The sequence below is a fragment of the Anolis carolinensis genome, unplaced genomic scaffold (assembly GCF_035594765.1).
Source record: "Anolis carolinensis isolate JA03-04 unplaced genomic scaffold, rAnoCar3.1.pri scaffold_10, whole genome shotgun sequence".
Lineage (NCBI taxonomy): Eukaryota > Metazoa > Chordata > Lepidosauria > Squamata > Dactyloidae > Anolis > Anolis carolinensis.
In genome coordinates, this window is record NW_026943821.1 from 16,354,361 (window position 1) to 16,368,757 (window position 14,397).

At 41.0% G+C, this 14,397-nt stretch overlaps 1 protein-coding gene across 2 annotated transcripts in view; it reads right to left on the reverse strand.

The window, feature by feature from the left end:
* The window catches only part of LOC100554827 (IgGFc-binding protein), a 34,527-nt gene that overhangs the window by 3,816 nt on the left and 16,314 nt on the right, over positions 1-14,397 (reverse strand). The window contains exons 6-11 of one of the 2 annotated variants that reach the window (XM_008117065.3): positions 12,888-13,489; positions 11,424-11,988; positions 7,384-7,970; positions 5,246-5,816; positions 3,197-3,396; positions 86-466 (exon numbers count right to left, since the gene is read on the reverse strand). In XM_008117065.3, coding sequence (XP_008115272.2) covers positions 86-466; positions 3,197-3,396; positions 5,246-5,816; positions 7,384-7,970; positions 11,424-11,988; positions 12,888-13,489 — 2,906 coding nt within the window. Of the gene's footprint in view, positions 1-85; positions 467-690; positions 1,684-3,196; positions 3,397-5,245; positions 5,817-7,383; positions 7,971-11,423; positions 11,989-12,887; positions 13,490-14,397 lie in introns of those variants that run through there. The other variant, XM_062962626.1, reaches the window with a different exon arrangement.

The window sequence follows — 14,397 nt, forward strand, 5'->3', positions numbered from 1 at the left end:
ATTATTACATGTATTATTTTCCTGTATTTATTATTATTATTACATGTATCTTGAATATTGCTGTACATTTGCCATTCTTGCTTACCCAGATCGTGCTATTTTTCATGGTGATAAATGTATCTTGGAAGAAGACATAGATGGCCTCCCCAACAACTGGTCCATCATCACTGTCCTTTCCAATGTGGACCGAGACCCTGAACCAAGAGATGGCATGATCATTGCAAAGAAGAGCCAAATTGTAGACCCCGCTGCAGAGGAAATGTCCAGAGGCACCATCGAAAGAATTAAGCTGGGCTTTTGGGGAGATCTCGCACTGGCCTTCTCCCTGTTCAGATATGTGAATCCTATCTGTACATGTACAGGTTTCTCCAGATGGGCAATTCACTTTTTCACAGGTGAGCTGACTAGAGATACTGCTACAGGTACACTTCTCAGTGCAGTTGTTTGAGATGATGCTCTCTCCAGCCTATTATATAAAAAAGAGAGAATGTCCTTGTGAGAGATGGAATAAAATCTTGTTATGTATATAGGCATTTAATTACAATGTTTACAGTCTACCTTACCATGTTATGTATCGGTATGTGTACACATACATTTTAAAGCGCACCCATGCACATATACACACAACTTTTAAAAGAACAGTTCTAAAAAAATGCCAAAGAAGGCGGAGTAGATAATATTTGAATATAGGGCATTTACTTGCATTAATATATGCTTTACAGAAGCTATATAACACCTGAGATAATTTATTATGCAATGCTTTTGACACAAAATAAATAACCTGAGATAATAGCTAAAATAGATATCATTGGGAGGGGGATTGTTGATGTAAAGTATAAAAAAGTACAGTAGAGTCTCGCTTATCCAATGTAAACGTTGGATAAGCGAATATGTTGGATAATAAGGAGAGACTAAGGAAAAGCCTATTAAACTTCAAATTAGGTTATGATTTTACAAATTAAGCACCAAAACATCATGTTATACAACAATTTGACAGAAAATGTCAAGAGTCAGACGCCAGTTAACAAACAAAACAGAGTTTATTCCGAAGATAAGCCAAAAATAACATAAACACAGAAAGTATCCTTGAAACACTTCACTTATCAGTGTTTCAAGAGTAGTTTGGACAAAAATAACTCAAAAACAAGCCACGCTATTTTCCCATGCTGGCATTCAATAAAAACTAAAAAGACGCTTCAATTCAGCTTTGGAAAACAAATAGAGTTGACTGCAAGAAAATATGCAAAATAAACGAAGGCTTGAAACCTTCCAGAAGCTTCAGAGTATAACTGAAAGTGCAAAAGCCTCTTTTGGTTCCAAACCGTTTCTGAAAACAGACAGCCGGCTCTGCGGATTTAAAGGGACAGTTCCCAAAAGAAAAACAACAAACTGGCTTGAAAACAAACAAACTAGAAGAGCAGTAAACTGCTTCCACGGTGCAGATAAAGCCGAAAGCTTCAAAGGGATGATGAATAGCCGTCGTCAGGAGAATCCAAGGTCAGGCCAGGAGGCAGCAGCAAATTCCGAAAGGCAAACCAGTAGTCAGAAGCCGGGAGTAGTCGTCAGTCAGAGGGCGTAGACAGAAGCCAGGTCAAATTCAATCCAAAGTCCAAAGAGGGTGCAGTCATCCAAACCAGGTCCACGATAAGACACAGCGAGAGCCAAGCCAGATGGTATCAGCAGCTAGAAATAGTAATCAGAATGCAGTCCAGGGAAACCCACACAGTTCCATCCCTCTGCTGTAAAGCAGTCCCAGATAACTTACATCCGAATCACAGTCCAAGTCCAGTCTTCACGGAAACACAGAGATCCCAATGGCGCCTCAGCAACACCTTGCCACACGCAAAGTGCAGTGGCCAAACATTCTCATTTTATTCCCCTTCCTCCTGGGTGACCAAACACTCACACCCAAACACCAGGTGTCCCAAATCTACTCAGAGTCCGAACTCCACACAGCTAGAGCTCGTGGATCCGGAGTACCTAGCAATTCGTCAGAGTCCCAATCATCCTGCCCACACTTAGCGCCATGAACACTTAAAGAACCATCCTCCCTTCTCCAAGCATCCCAAGTGGGATCAGCTCCTGCAGAAACCCCAGGTTCAGTAGTATCCATAGGCCCCAAATCCCCAGACATCTCCGGTGGCTGTGCCCATTCAGTGCCCACTTCCCCAGCCACCACCTGTTCCTCAGCATCCATTTCCCCAAACTCCCCATCTGAATCTTCCTCAGAAGATCCCCCATATAGCTCTCTAAGTCACTTCCTGCGCAACTCCTCCAGTGAACCCTCATCACGAGGGTTTTTTCTTCCTCTTCGAATCCCATCACCATCAACCATAATCCTCGAAGGTGCAGTCACAACAGAAAAAGTAGTTCAATACACAGTAATGCTATGTAGTAATTACTGTATTTACGAATTTAGCACCAAAATATCGCGATGTATTCAAAACAAAGACTACAAAAATGCGTTGGATAATCCAGAATGTTGGATAAGCACGTGTTGGATAAGTGAGACTCTACTGTACCTTTTTTCATGCCTGGTAGACTTGTAGGTTGGTACCAACTTTTTGGGAAAAAGTAATTAAAGAAAGAAATAATATGATCGCCAAAAGGTTTTGGAAAAATCCAGAGAAATACCTCTTAAGGCTGTTTGGTGGAAAATGCAATAAAGACAATGTTGAAATATGTCAAGCAAGAATAATAACAGCAAAATCTTGGAAAGGAGAAAAGGAGTTAATGCTCAAGGACTGGAGAGAGAAAATATTAGAATATATCCAAATGGCCAAGCTAAGCAATTGTATCCAGGAGAAAGCAATTAAGTGTTAAAAAATTGAAACTTGTATTTGGATATCTAGAAAGGAAGACAAATATAGATCTTAAAGTAGTTGAAATGGGAATTTATCAATGTAAAATAAGGGCAGGGTTTTTTTTTTGAGATATTAGTTTCACACTAGGTGGTGCTGGAAGTCATGGGTGGGAGATTCGGGGAAATTGTATATCTGTACTTTGTGTATTTGATTATCTCTAGATGTATTTAATATTCTGTATGTCATTAATACACTCAATAAAAAATTATTTTAACAAAGAACTCTTCCAGGAGTGAATTTCCCTTCCTAGGGGTAGATTTCTCTCACTTCCTATTGTCTCAGCTCAGTTCTTATCTAAGAATGGAAATATCAGATTGGACAGAAAGACTTACCTTGAGATAGAGTCCCTCATGTACACAGCCACACCTCTTAATAGGCACACAGGCCTCCCCATCAGACATATGGCCTTCATCACACTCACAGCCTTCAAAGCAATTCTTTGTGCACTGGACATAAGTGGACAAACTGGCACAGCTAGTGACACAGGGTGAAGAGCAGATCTCGTAATGGCTGTTGGGTGGGCAGGCGAGAGCTGCAGAAAGAGTTAGGAAAGGCAATGAGGCAAAATCAGCTTTCATCCCAACTACAGTGGATGGATTGAGATATGTAAGACATGTTAAGGTAAAGGTTTTCCCCTGACATTAAGTCTAGTCATGTCCAAATCTAGGGGTTGGTGCTCATCTCCATTACTAAGCCAAAGAGCCAACATTGTCCATAGACACCTCCAAGGTCATGTGGCCGGCATGACTGCATGGAGTGCTGTTACCTTCCCACCGGAGCAGTACCTATTGATCTACTCACATTTGCATGTTTTCAAACTGCTGGGTTGGCAGAAGCTGGGGCTAACAGCAGGAGCTCACCCCACTCCTTGGATTCGAACCACTGACCTTTCAGTCAGCAGCTCAGCAGTTTAATCCACTGAACTACAGGGGGCTCCAAGACATGTTATTCACCACATATATGTTAATGTGGGATTTGTGTATTAGTAGTGTTTAAATGAAATTTGTGTATAGCATGTATTGCATCATCCAGGAAATGCTATAGTGTGTAAAGAGTTAATTTGGTAAGAAGCTGTATTGACCTTGGATATGTGGCTGGAGCCAGATAGAAGTGTCCAGACTACAAGTGTGTTTGTATATAGCTGATTGCATCAGATGAGTTCTGTTTTCTGCCTGCTGAGAAGATCTGTGCTGTTTCTCTAGAGCGAAAGTCTTATTGTCTGCAAGTCTGTTTGTCTTGTCAAGTAAAACTTTGTAAATACTTTTTAACATCGTCTCTGACGTTCCTTCGTTCTGCGCTCAACTGACGTCATTCATCTGCTGCTACGCTGTGCGCATTACTCTGAAAATATATATGTCCCATTTGATGTCAATATGCCAACTCTTATTGGGAGCAGAATAGAATTCAGCCCAATATGAAAGTTTAATGGAACTACTTTCAGACATGTTGCTTTACCTCTCGTGTACAGCTGTGGCGCAGGCTGGTTAGCAGCCAGCTGCAATAAATCACTCTGACCAAGAGGTCATGAGTTCGAGGCCAGCCCATGTTGGGGTGAGCACCCGACAATTAAAATAAAAATATAGCCCCTGCTCGTTGTTGACCTAAGCAACTCAAACGATAGTTGCATCTATCAAGAACAAAATTTAGGTACCACTTATATGTGGGGAGGCTAATTTATGACACCATAAAAATCACCCAGCCGCCGTTGGAATGAGGAAGTTGCCATCGCAGTGGATGATGAAGCAGCTGCTCCCCCTTGGCCAGAATCAAGCATAACCTCAGGAAGCTGGAAGCTGGAGAAAGGTTTAAATTGCCTCTGCGTCTGTCTCTGTCTCTGTTCTATGTTATATGGCATTGAATGTTTGCCTTATATGTGTACAATGTGATCCACCCTGAGTCCCCTTCAGGGTGAAGGGCGGAATATAAATACTGTAAATAAATAAATAAATAAATAAATACTATGTGTATTGTATAGTATGTATCTGTGTAGTAAGGGGCCTTTTCAAACACAGTGGTTGGATTGGAGTGTGCACATTCAAACTCTTTAGGGAATAATAATGTCAGAATATTTGTAGTTTAACCTCTGTGATGAACATAAATATGATCCATTTGGTTTGGTGTTTAAAATACTATGTCAGTACTATAGAATGCGAAAAATATAGCTTCAGAAAAATACAAGAGGCAAGAGATAGGAAGCTCAGATAGGGAATTAGGAACACAGTAGAAAAGAACATGGGAAGAATGACTTGAAGAAAAGAGACGTGAATTAACAATAGAAGTGAAGCTTTAAACTTCAACTAACAATTCAGAGCATGCGTATATAATTCAGGAAGGTGCCTTATAGCAAAAATGGGAAAGAGTTTGGTTCTCTGAAAACCTACGGCAGAAAGAGGCTGTTCTCCAGGCTTCAATCTTGGCTCCAGATGCTTGACACGCAGTCACATAGGTCTGAAGACTCTGACAGACAGATTCTTGTGTCCTGTCAGCCGCACAAATGTCAAAGATACACTGCCCAAAGTACGCAGCAGGGCTCACCAAGGAGTGACAATGTCTGAATGGGCCGGATTTGGACAGGATCATTTCACAGGAACTCTCAGCCTTGTATGATTCAGCCTTCGTTGGCGTACAGGTGGGGCATCTCTCTCCACAGCCATTAAAGCAAATGGCACCATCCACAGGGACCTTCCAAGAGGCTACAAACTCTTCATTGTTTTCAGTGAGTACTCCATTGGGTAGCATGAAATCATCCCTCTTGTCTCCATTGAAGTTGCCTCCCAGGCCACACATGTGTCCCTGGTAGTTGCTAGGCACAGACACACGGACGAAGTAAGAAGTGTCATAGAGGACCGTGAGGCCAAAGGAGGATTGCACAATGATGTTATTCCCCTCCTGAGTGATCCAGAGTTTTCCATTCTCTTTGTTCACTGGCAGAGTATAAGACTTTCCATCAACCTATACAAATAATAAACAATATGATTTGGGAGATCATTTCTGGTCACGCACAAATATATGCTTACACTGTACACATGACATTTCTATCAGTGGAATGATTATAAAAGACCCTACTCGTTAATTAATGTTAGATACATACCATAATAATAACAACAACAACCACCTTACTGGGATCTGCTCACATTATTCGCCTATACATCACATAGTTCTAGACACTTGGGAAGTGTCCAATGTTTGATCCAATACAACAGCCAGCAGAGTGTCTGCTGTGGACTCATCTTGTTGTGTTTCAAATAACAACAACAACAACAACAACAACAACAACATTGGAACTTATGCCTCAAGTACCACCTCCCAGCAGCAAAGAACTGGTGAGATCACAAACCTGCAATAGTATTGGAAAATGAACATGCAAAGATGGTGTGGGACTTCCGAATCCAGACTGACAAAGTTCTGGAACACAACACACCAGACATCACAGTTGTGGAAAAGAAATAGGTTTGGATCATTGATGTCGCCATCCCAGGTGACAGTTGCATTGACGAAAAACAACAGGAAAAACTCAGGACCTCAAGATTGAACTTCAAAGACTCTGGCAGAAACCAGTGCAGGTGGTCCCGGTGGTGATGGGCACATTGGGTGCCGTGCCAAAAGATCTCAGCCAGCATTTGGAAACAATAGACATTGACAAAATTATGATCTGTCGACTGCAAAAGGCCACCCTACTGGGATCTGCACGCATCATCCGAAAATACATCACACAGTCCTAGACACTTGGGAAGTGTTCGACTTGTGATTTTGTGATACGAAATCCAGCATATCTATCTTGTTTGCTGTGTCATAATAAAATATAATAATAATAATAATAATAACAACAACAACAACAACAACTTAATTCTTATATCCCGCCCCATCTCCCTGAAGGGACTTGGGGCGGCTCACATGGGGACCAAGCCCAAAATATACCATAAACTACAACAGCAAAATGCATTTAAAACATATAAACATATAAAAACAAGGGCAAATAAAATACAATAAAAACATACTTAACCAATCAATAGACCACACACCTGCCTCCAACAAACAAGAGTTCTTTCTCCCACCCTGGACCTTACATATTTATTTATTTACTACATTAATATCCCACCCTTCTCAACCCAAAGGGTATTCAGTGGCTTACAAGTTATATATATATATACAGTAGAGTCTCACTTATCCACGACTTGCTTATCCAAGGTTCTGCATTATCTAAGGCATTTTTGTAGTCAATGTTTTCAATATAACATATTTTGGTGCTTAATTTGTAATTACAACATAACATTACTGCGTATTGAACTACTTTTTCCGTCAAATGTGTTTATAACATGTTTTGGTGCTTAATTTGTAAAATCATAACCTAATTTGATGTTTAATAGGCTTTTCCTTAATCCCTCATTATCCAAGATATTCGCTTATCCAAGGTTCTGCCAGCCCGTTTAGCTTGGATAAGTGAGACTCTACTGTACAATATATTATATTATTACAATATATTATATTATTATATTATTAATATTATATATTATATTACCATAATCTTCCATTTCACTGTTCTCTCCAGTACAATGGTATATCCATGAACAGAGACGACAACAGCCTTTATTAGCGTCAAGGGATCACCATCAAGCTTCTCGTTTTCCACCGACACAGAGAAATTCGCTACCTGTGGATCCTTGCTGCAGACCTTGGCTAAGATATAGGTGCAATTGCCATAAAATCCAACAATTGCCCCATCAAAAGATATACAGTGAATGCCTCCAAATGCCACCACAGTCCCATATCCAATGGGATGGCAACCCAGAATGCCATTCTCCACAATGCAGACCTCATGAGATCCACAGGAGAATTGCTGGCAGTTGACAGTGCCGTGATCCATGCATTGGCACTCCTCACAGGAGGTGGAAGAGTAGAATTCGTCTCCCTTCTTGTAGTATCTACCAAAATGCACACAGCCACATTCTTCCTGAGAGATGCATTCATCCCCACTGAGGAGGAATCCTGAATCACAAAAGCATCCTTCTGTACATGCCTCACATGTTTCCGAAGAGACATTGTGACACCTAGCAGGGCAGCTATTTCCACAGAGCTCATAGTGAGAATGCTGGGGACAGGTAAGGCCTGAAGAGACAGAAAGAGGATCATTTTGTTGCCATTTGAAATATAAATTGGATTGATCTGAAATGTCACAGAAACATAGGAAGCTGCCTATATCGAGTCAGACCATCTAGCTCAATATTGTTGGAAATGCAAGAACACTTAGCAGTGAAAAATGAAACATGCCTCACAGTAGACAATAGTAAAGGTTGTATAGATTAAGTGACCTGAAGTGTCCTCCCTCTATGTCTATCTATCCTGATGCCTCTGTGATATAAAATGATGCTCTTAGGAATGCTTTTTTTACTCTTCTTCTTCCCATGATTTTTCTCTTGACTTTCTAAGATGTAGTAACGGAAAGATATGCAACCACAATAAAGGTTCAAAACATGAAACACAATATGTATATTAGAGCATCATATATATAATAATGTTAACAATAATAATACAAATGATAATCAAATACGGTCAGCTGTAATGACACACAGTAGTAACTTACAGAGTATAAAGATTTAAATGCTACAAAGAGCAGTTTTCAGTGCAGAACAATATCTACAACACTCCAACCAAATTTTGTTAACAACACAGTATGTGTACATTCAACCTCTCCAAAAATGGTATGTGATAATATGCTGTGAAACTAAATAAATCAGTAGATAATACAATTGACTCAAACTTGGCATGGAATCAAATCGAATCAAAGTCTCTGTAGTACTGGAGCAATTCTTTAGGACTCCTCAGGCTGTAATTGCAGTCAATTAGCAGTAGCTTCAGTTTGTTGAAAATAAATTCAGTTTGTCAGAGATAAGCTTCCAAGTGGGGGGAACAAATGTTGCTTAGATGCCGATTCTAAGTAGATGGCTGCAGGTCAATAAGAGCCGTTTACAGCTCCCCAGCCAGGAAAACCGATCAAATACAGATGTCGTTTTAGAGTGGCTGGCTGTGAGCTGAAGTAAGCCGTTTACTACTGGTTCCTGGGTCTACTCCAGTTTTGGTTAACCCTTCCTCTGGTAAGCGGCAATGTTTTTGAATATCTGTATTGTTGGCTCTGCTTCAGATTTTCTTTAGCATTTAAATCTTTATACTCTGTAAGTTACTACTGTGTGTATTTTATTATCATTTGTATTATTATTGTTAACATTATTATGTATATGATGCTCTAATATACATATTGTGTTTCATGTTTTGAACCTTTATCATGGTTGCATATCTTTCAGTTATTGTTTAGAATATACATCTGTGTTTAGTTACTACTTTCTATGATGTAGGTCATTTAAATCAGCACCTTGAGTAATTATACTATTTTGGAGCGCACTGGGGATTGCACCTGGGACCTTATCTAAGTGTTGTCTACTATGGAGCTAAGGACCCTCCTGGTGTATATCTCTTATGCCTTTGTACCTGCGAAGTATTAACCAGACCCAAGCCTATTTAGTTTATTAAATCAAAAGAAATTGGGTGATTCAGCTGAAAAGAATCTGGTATATTGTATGATGCAGTGTCCTTTCCCTACACAAAATACTTCCCATGCGTAATACTTCTAAAACTCCCCAAGGAAACCTCCTGCACCTCTAAAAAAACCCTCTTACATAAAAACATTCTAAAACATTGTGATCAAGCTGTTTGGCTTGTGAAACCCCACAGGAGTTAAAACAATGGGAATGGTTAAGGACCCTGGATAGTCTCCCTATAGTTTTACCTGTCCCCATCCAAATATAAACAAGTGCTTATTACTAGGCTTGTGCACAGATTTGGCTTGGTCGGTTCCCTTCAACCAATCTGGCTTATTTGGCTTGTTCAGCTGGCCATAACGGTAAGGGCTTAACTGCCATGTTTTTTCGGTTGAAACGGGCCACACGGCAACCGATCATGGCTGCTCCTCACCTATTCGACATCTTGCAGCGCGCAAAGAGGCTGCCACGTGCTCGCACGGAGTTTTCCTATGAACCCTGCCTATTGGGCCAATCAGAGCAGAAGAATGCTATAACATGTCTTATGCAAGCTGTGTCTATTTAATGGGGTGAGCACCTCCATTGCTTCCAGTTGTGTCCTGGCTCTAGAGAGGTGCTTCAATCCTATTGCCTTGCAGCTTGCTCTCAGCTTTATTTTTGGCTTGGCTTGGACTCTCTCTAGCATCTAATATTTTTGGTTTTTCTTTATTTTCATTTATTTTCTTGATTCTTTTTATTTACTGGGACTGTGTGATGTCTCAGGCATCTTTGGCCCCTGATCCTGCAGCCATTGCTGATCAAACTGAAGAGGATTTGGGTTTTTTCCCACCTCAGCAAGATTCAATCCCTTTCCAGATGTCTCCTGTTGACATTGCCGTGCCAGAGCCAATTAGGAATGCTCTTGAGATTTTGCCAGCTCTTCCCGGATCTCCGGAGAGTTTAGAGTTTGATAGAAGGGCTACTTTCAAAACAGACCGCTCTCAAAGACAAAGTTTAAGGAGAAGTGTGAGATTACCAGAGCGAGGCAATTATGGCTAAGCCAGTTCTCTTGGGAAGAATTGGGGAGGCAGGCATCTGGGGCCTCGTTGTTAGCAGCTCGTTTCTCTTGGGAAGATTTGGGGAGTCAAGCACTTGCTTTGGGGGAACTCTTGGACTTCAATAAAAGTTCTGCGCAGAGAATCTCTGTTGCGGTGTCAACTGAACTTCTGATTGAAGAATTCATCGTCTCTTGATCCTGAGCTTCCAAGCGGCCTGTTGGCACGTTTACTCTCGAGTAGACTGGCCGTTGTCTCTCGTCCCTTGCCAAGTTTGGACTGCATTTCAGATCCATCACGAACAGCCTTAGCCTTGCCTTGAAACCTTGTTCTAGACTATTACTTCAAGTACTTTCCTGAGGAACTTTGCTTCTTTCCCCACTCAAACTTCCATTAAGTTTGAGTGTGTTTTGGTTATTGGATTTTGGACTTTGGACTCTAATATTGGACATAAGACTTTCATTTTTTGGACTAATTTTGATCTTTCCTAAAAGGTCAACTGCTTGACTATCTATTCTGCATATTTTTGTTTGAAACTTTTATTGCTTTAATAAAGATATTAGATTGTTTATTGGCCTCCGTGTTGGTTCCCAGTGTTCACGCTGCCTAGGAGCATTACAGACTGGGAGTTGGGAAAGTGCAGGATGGGTGGATGGGGTGTGTGTGTGTGTCTTTGGGGACTTGGGAGAAAGAAAGAGTATCTATTTGCTCTTGGTGTGCTTTTCTTTAAAAAATATTTGGGTGCTTCTGAGAGCCTTGAGTCACTCATTAGCTTATTTTTCTCCTCCCCTTCTCTCCTTCAGAAAATACTTCAATATATAATGAAACAGGCTCAATTTAGACACAAAAAAGGATGTCTTTTTCTTCAGTTAATCCACCCTTTCCTGTAACAATATTCATAATCTTTATCAATTAAGGGAGCACCTCCTCTAAAACCATTCAAAGCAAATCATCTAGTTGAACTCCATGATGCCATAACCAACAATACTTACTGCAGAAAGAAGCTGATCTCCACTGCCCAATCTGAATACCAAGATTATGGCATGCTGTCACATAGGCAGCGATGGCATTGCAGAGTGTGTCATGGTGACCTTTGTATGCACAGGTGTCAAAGACACAATCTTCAAAGTAGGACATTGGGTCAATGGCTGCATGACATAGCTTGAATGGCCCATCCATTCTAACAAGGATCCCACAATACTGGTCCCCCTTATAGATCTGTTTTTCTGTTTCCTGGCATACTGGACAATCAGTAGTACATCCTCCTGAGCATCCTGGGAACTCCTTCAGCAACCAGCTGTTTGCAAATTGGATTTCATCGCTGGCTTCAATGCCATCTTTCATGGCAAAATCATCACTGGGATCCTGATTGGCATTGCCACAGAGCCCACAGACAGCATTGGCATATGTTCTGGGAAGAATGACCCTGGCATAGCTGTACCAGTCAAAGCTGACTTTCAGATCAAAGTCTGTTTTGATGAAGCCATGGACTCCACTGGTGTAGACGGTGATTTTATTTTCATAGGAGAAAGGTAGCTCGGCAAAGATTCCATTGACCTGAAAAACATAAAGAAGACTTTTGGTGCATTGAGAAAGGGGATGGATTTGTTTGGACTAGCATTAGCTCTTGAATTAAGTGCAAATCTACAAGAGCAGGAAGCCCTATGTAGACGAGCCCTAGATTCTATCATTCAGACCTCTTCCTGAACTGTATCAGTGATGGGAAATGAGTCCACACTATCCAGTCAGACTGAACCCAGTTCAGCCTTGATGGACAGTTCCCCTTTACCTTTGTTACTGTTTATTGTTGTAGTGGTGGCTACAAAGGTCCAAACAGTTCCTAGTCCTTGGTTTTACTAATGTGAACTCTAGCAAGGGTGCTGTGCATCTAAGAGAGGGAGAGTTTCTCATCTGGTATCAGCCATGTATTGAGGTTCTGGGTTTTAGGCTGCCACTATTGAACTCTCGCTTGCTGAGGTGTTCCTGCAAGTATCTCTGTGGATCTTTGGAAGCTTAGTAAGCCCCTCCTCTCCTTCTTCTCTGAGCCATATATTGCCTTTGCTAACATCAGTAAAGAATAAATACTCTATAGGTAACAAATGCAAAAACGCACAGAAAAATGTGGTTTTCACAGAAAAAATGTGGGGTTTTTTTGTGTTTGTTTGTTTGGCAAAAACACCCCCATTCTCTTTCTCACACATTTAGAATTTTCCATTTTAAACATCTGAATAGGGATCATGTCTTCAAAGAAGCCTTGCTCCCTTAACCCTGTAAATGTGTGATAAGTGTATTAACAAGTTCCCCTCCTTAAAAACTACTCAGTTTTCCCCACATAAGGAAAAGACCCACGTTCGTTGAAAGTGATCTTCACAGTTTATCAGGTGGCGGACTCACAGACTGAATGCATATTTCGAAGTCCCACATTTCCTATCTTCTCTTTCATCCAGCAAACCTACCTGAATCTTGTTTGGATAATCTTGGCTCAGACTGATGGTCATGTTGTATACCTCCAGGGTCACCACTTTAGTGAAGGACACTGCTTTGTTGCCTCGGTTGTTATTCTCCACGCTGACCAAAAATGGGGTGAGGGTAGGGTCTTCTGAGCAGAGCCCCGCCATCTGGTAAATACACGTTCCCATGAAATCGAATTTCTTCCCATCGAAGGTGGTGTAGTGAAGATCTCCAGTTCCTATGCAGGTGTAGTGCTCGAGGGCATGACAGCCCCGGACCCCATTGACCATCATACACTTTTTGTTGCCTTTGCAGGAATCTTCTTCACACACAACCTTGCCTAATGTGGGGTCACACTTGCAGAGAGTATGACAGTCTTCGCCAACCCAGAACTCCTCCTTTGCCTTGTAAGTTGCACCTTGATAAGTGCAGTTGCAGGTCTCCACTGGGACACATTCACCAGCACTAAGAACATAGCCCTTGTTACATTGGCAGGTGGGAACACAGGTATCCTTGCATGTCAAAGGAGCCGTGCGGTCAGAACAGGTTTCAGGGCAGGCAGTTCCACAGGCCTCATAGTAGCTGTTCTCAGGGCAGGATAAGGGGACTGGAATGGGATCAGAATGGAAAAGAAAATACAAAATCTGCTCACATGAATTCTCATTGCAGCCTTCACTACAAAGCTAAATCTCCACATGTATAAATTGAAAAATAATATCTAAATGCTAAGATTCATCTTTGTAACGATGATTGTTACCTCCAATAATTCATAGTATTCTATTCTCACAGCAAACATCAGTTACAGCCAAGAACAGACAGATTCAAACATCTGTCTCCAAATCTGACTTTTGCCTTATTTGAGGAACAACATAGGATAATGATATGGGAATATTTAAGCCAATCCTCAAGCCATTCTTTCAACAGCTCGGGGCATGCCAGCACAGAAGTGACTATACAAACACAAGATAGTCTATGTACAAAGAAAATGTGTCCAAATAACATATATTATTAAAGTTCTCCATACAAAGCTCAATTTGGCCGTATCAGACAAAATGTAAAGGAGCAACAGCTCTGACACAAAAGTTATTCAAGTCTGGTATTGGTTCCAATGTATATAGGCTTCAGGGATACATAGTCAATGAAAATATCTTCCAAACAAATTAAACAGATGGTTGGTACACCGAAGAGCACCCTGAGAGGCCATTATCCTTGTGGTCACTGTAAGTGTTGTCCTCAATCTTGGAAGACCAACTGAGATATATAATTATAGGAACAAAGTGGGTACCACACTAAAACATTTTTCCACTTGTAATAGCAGCAATGTAATCTATCTCTTGACATGTGACTGTGATCTGTATTGTATTGTTTTGGGCATGGCCCAATGTAAGCTGCCCCGAGTCCCCGTTGGGGAGATGGTGCTCTGGAATGCATTACTCAAAAACCTTACATGGACTTGGAAAAACTATTATCCCAAAGGGAAATGTACTGGATCTTTAAGTTTAAAACCTTTTCCCC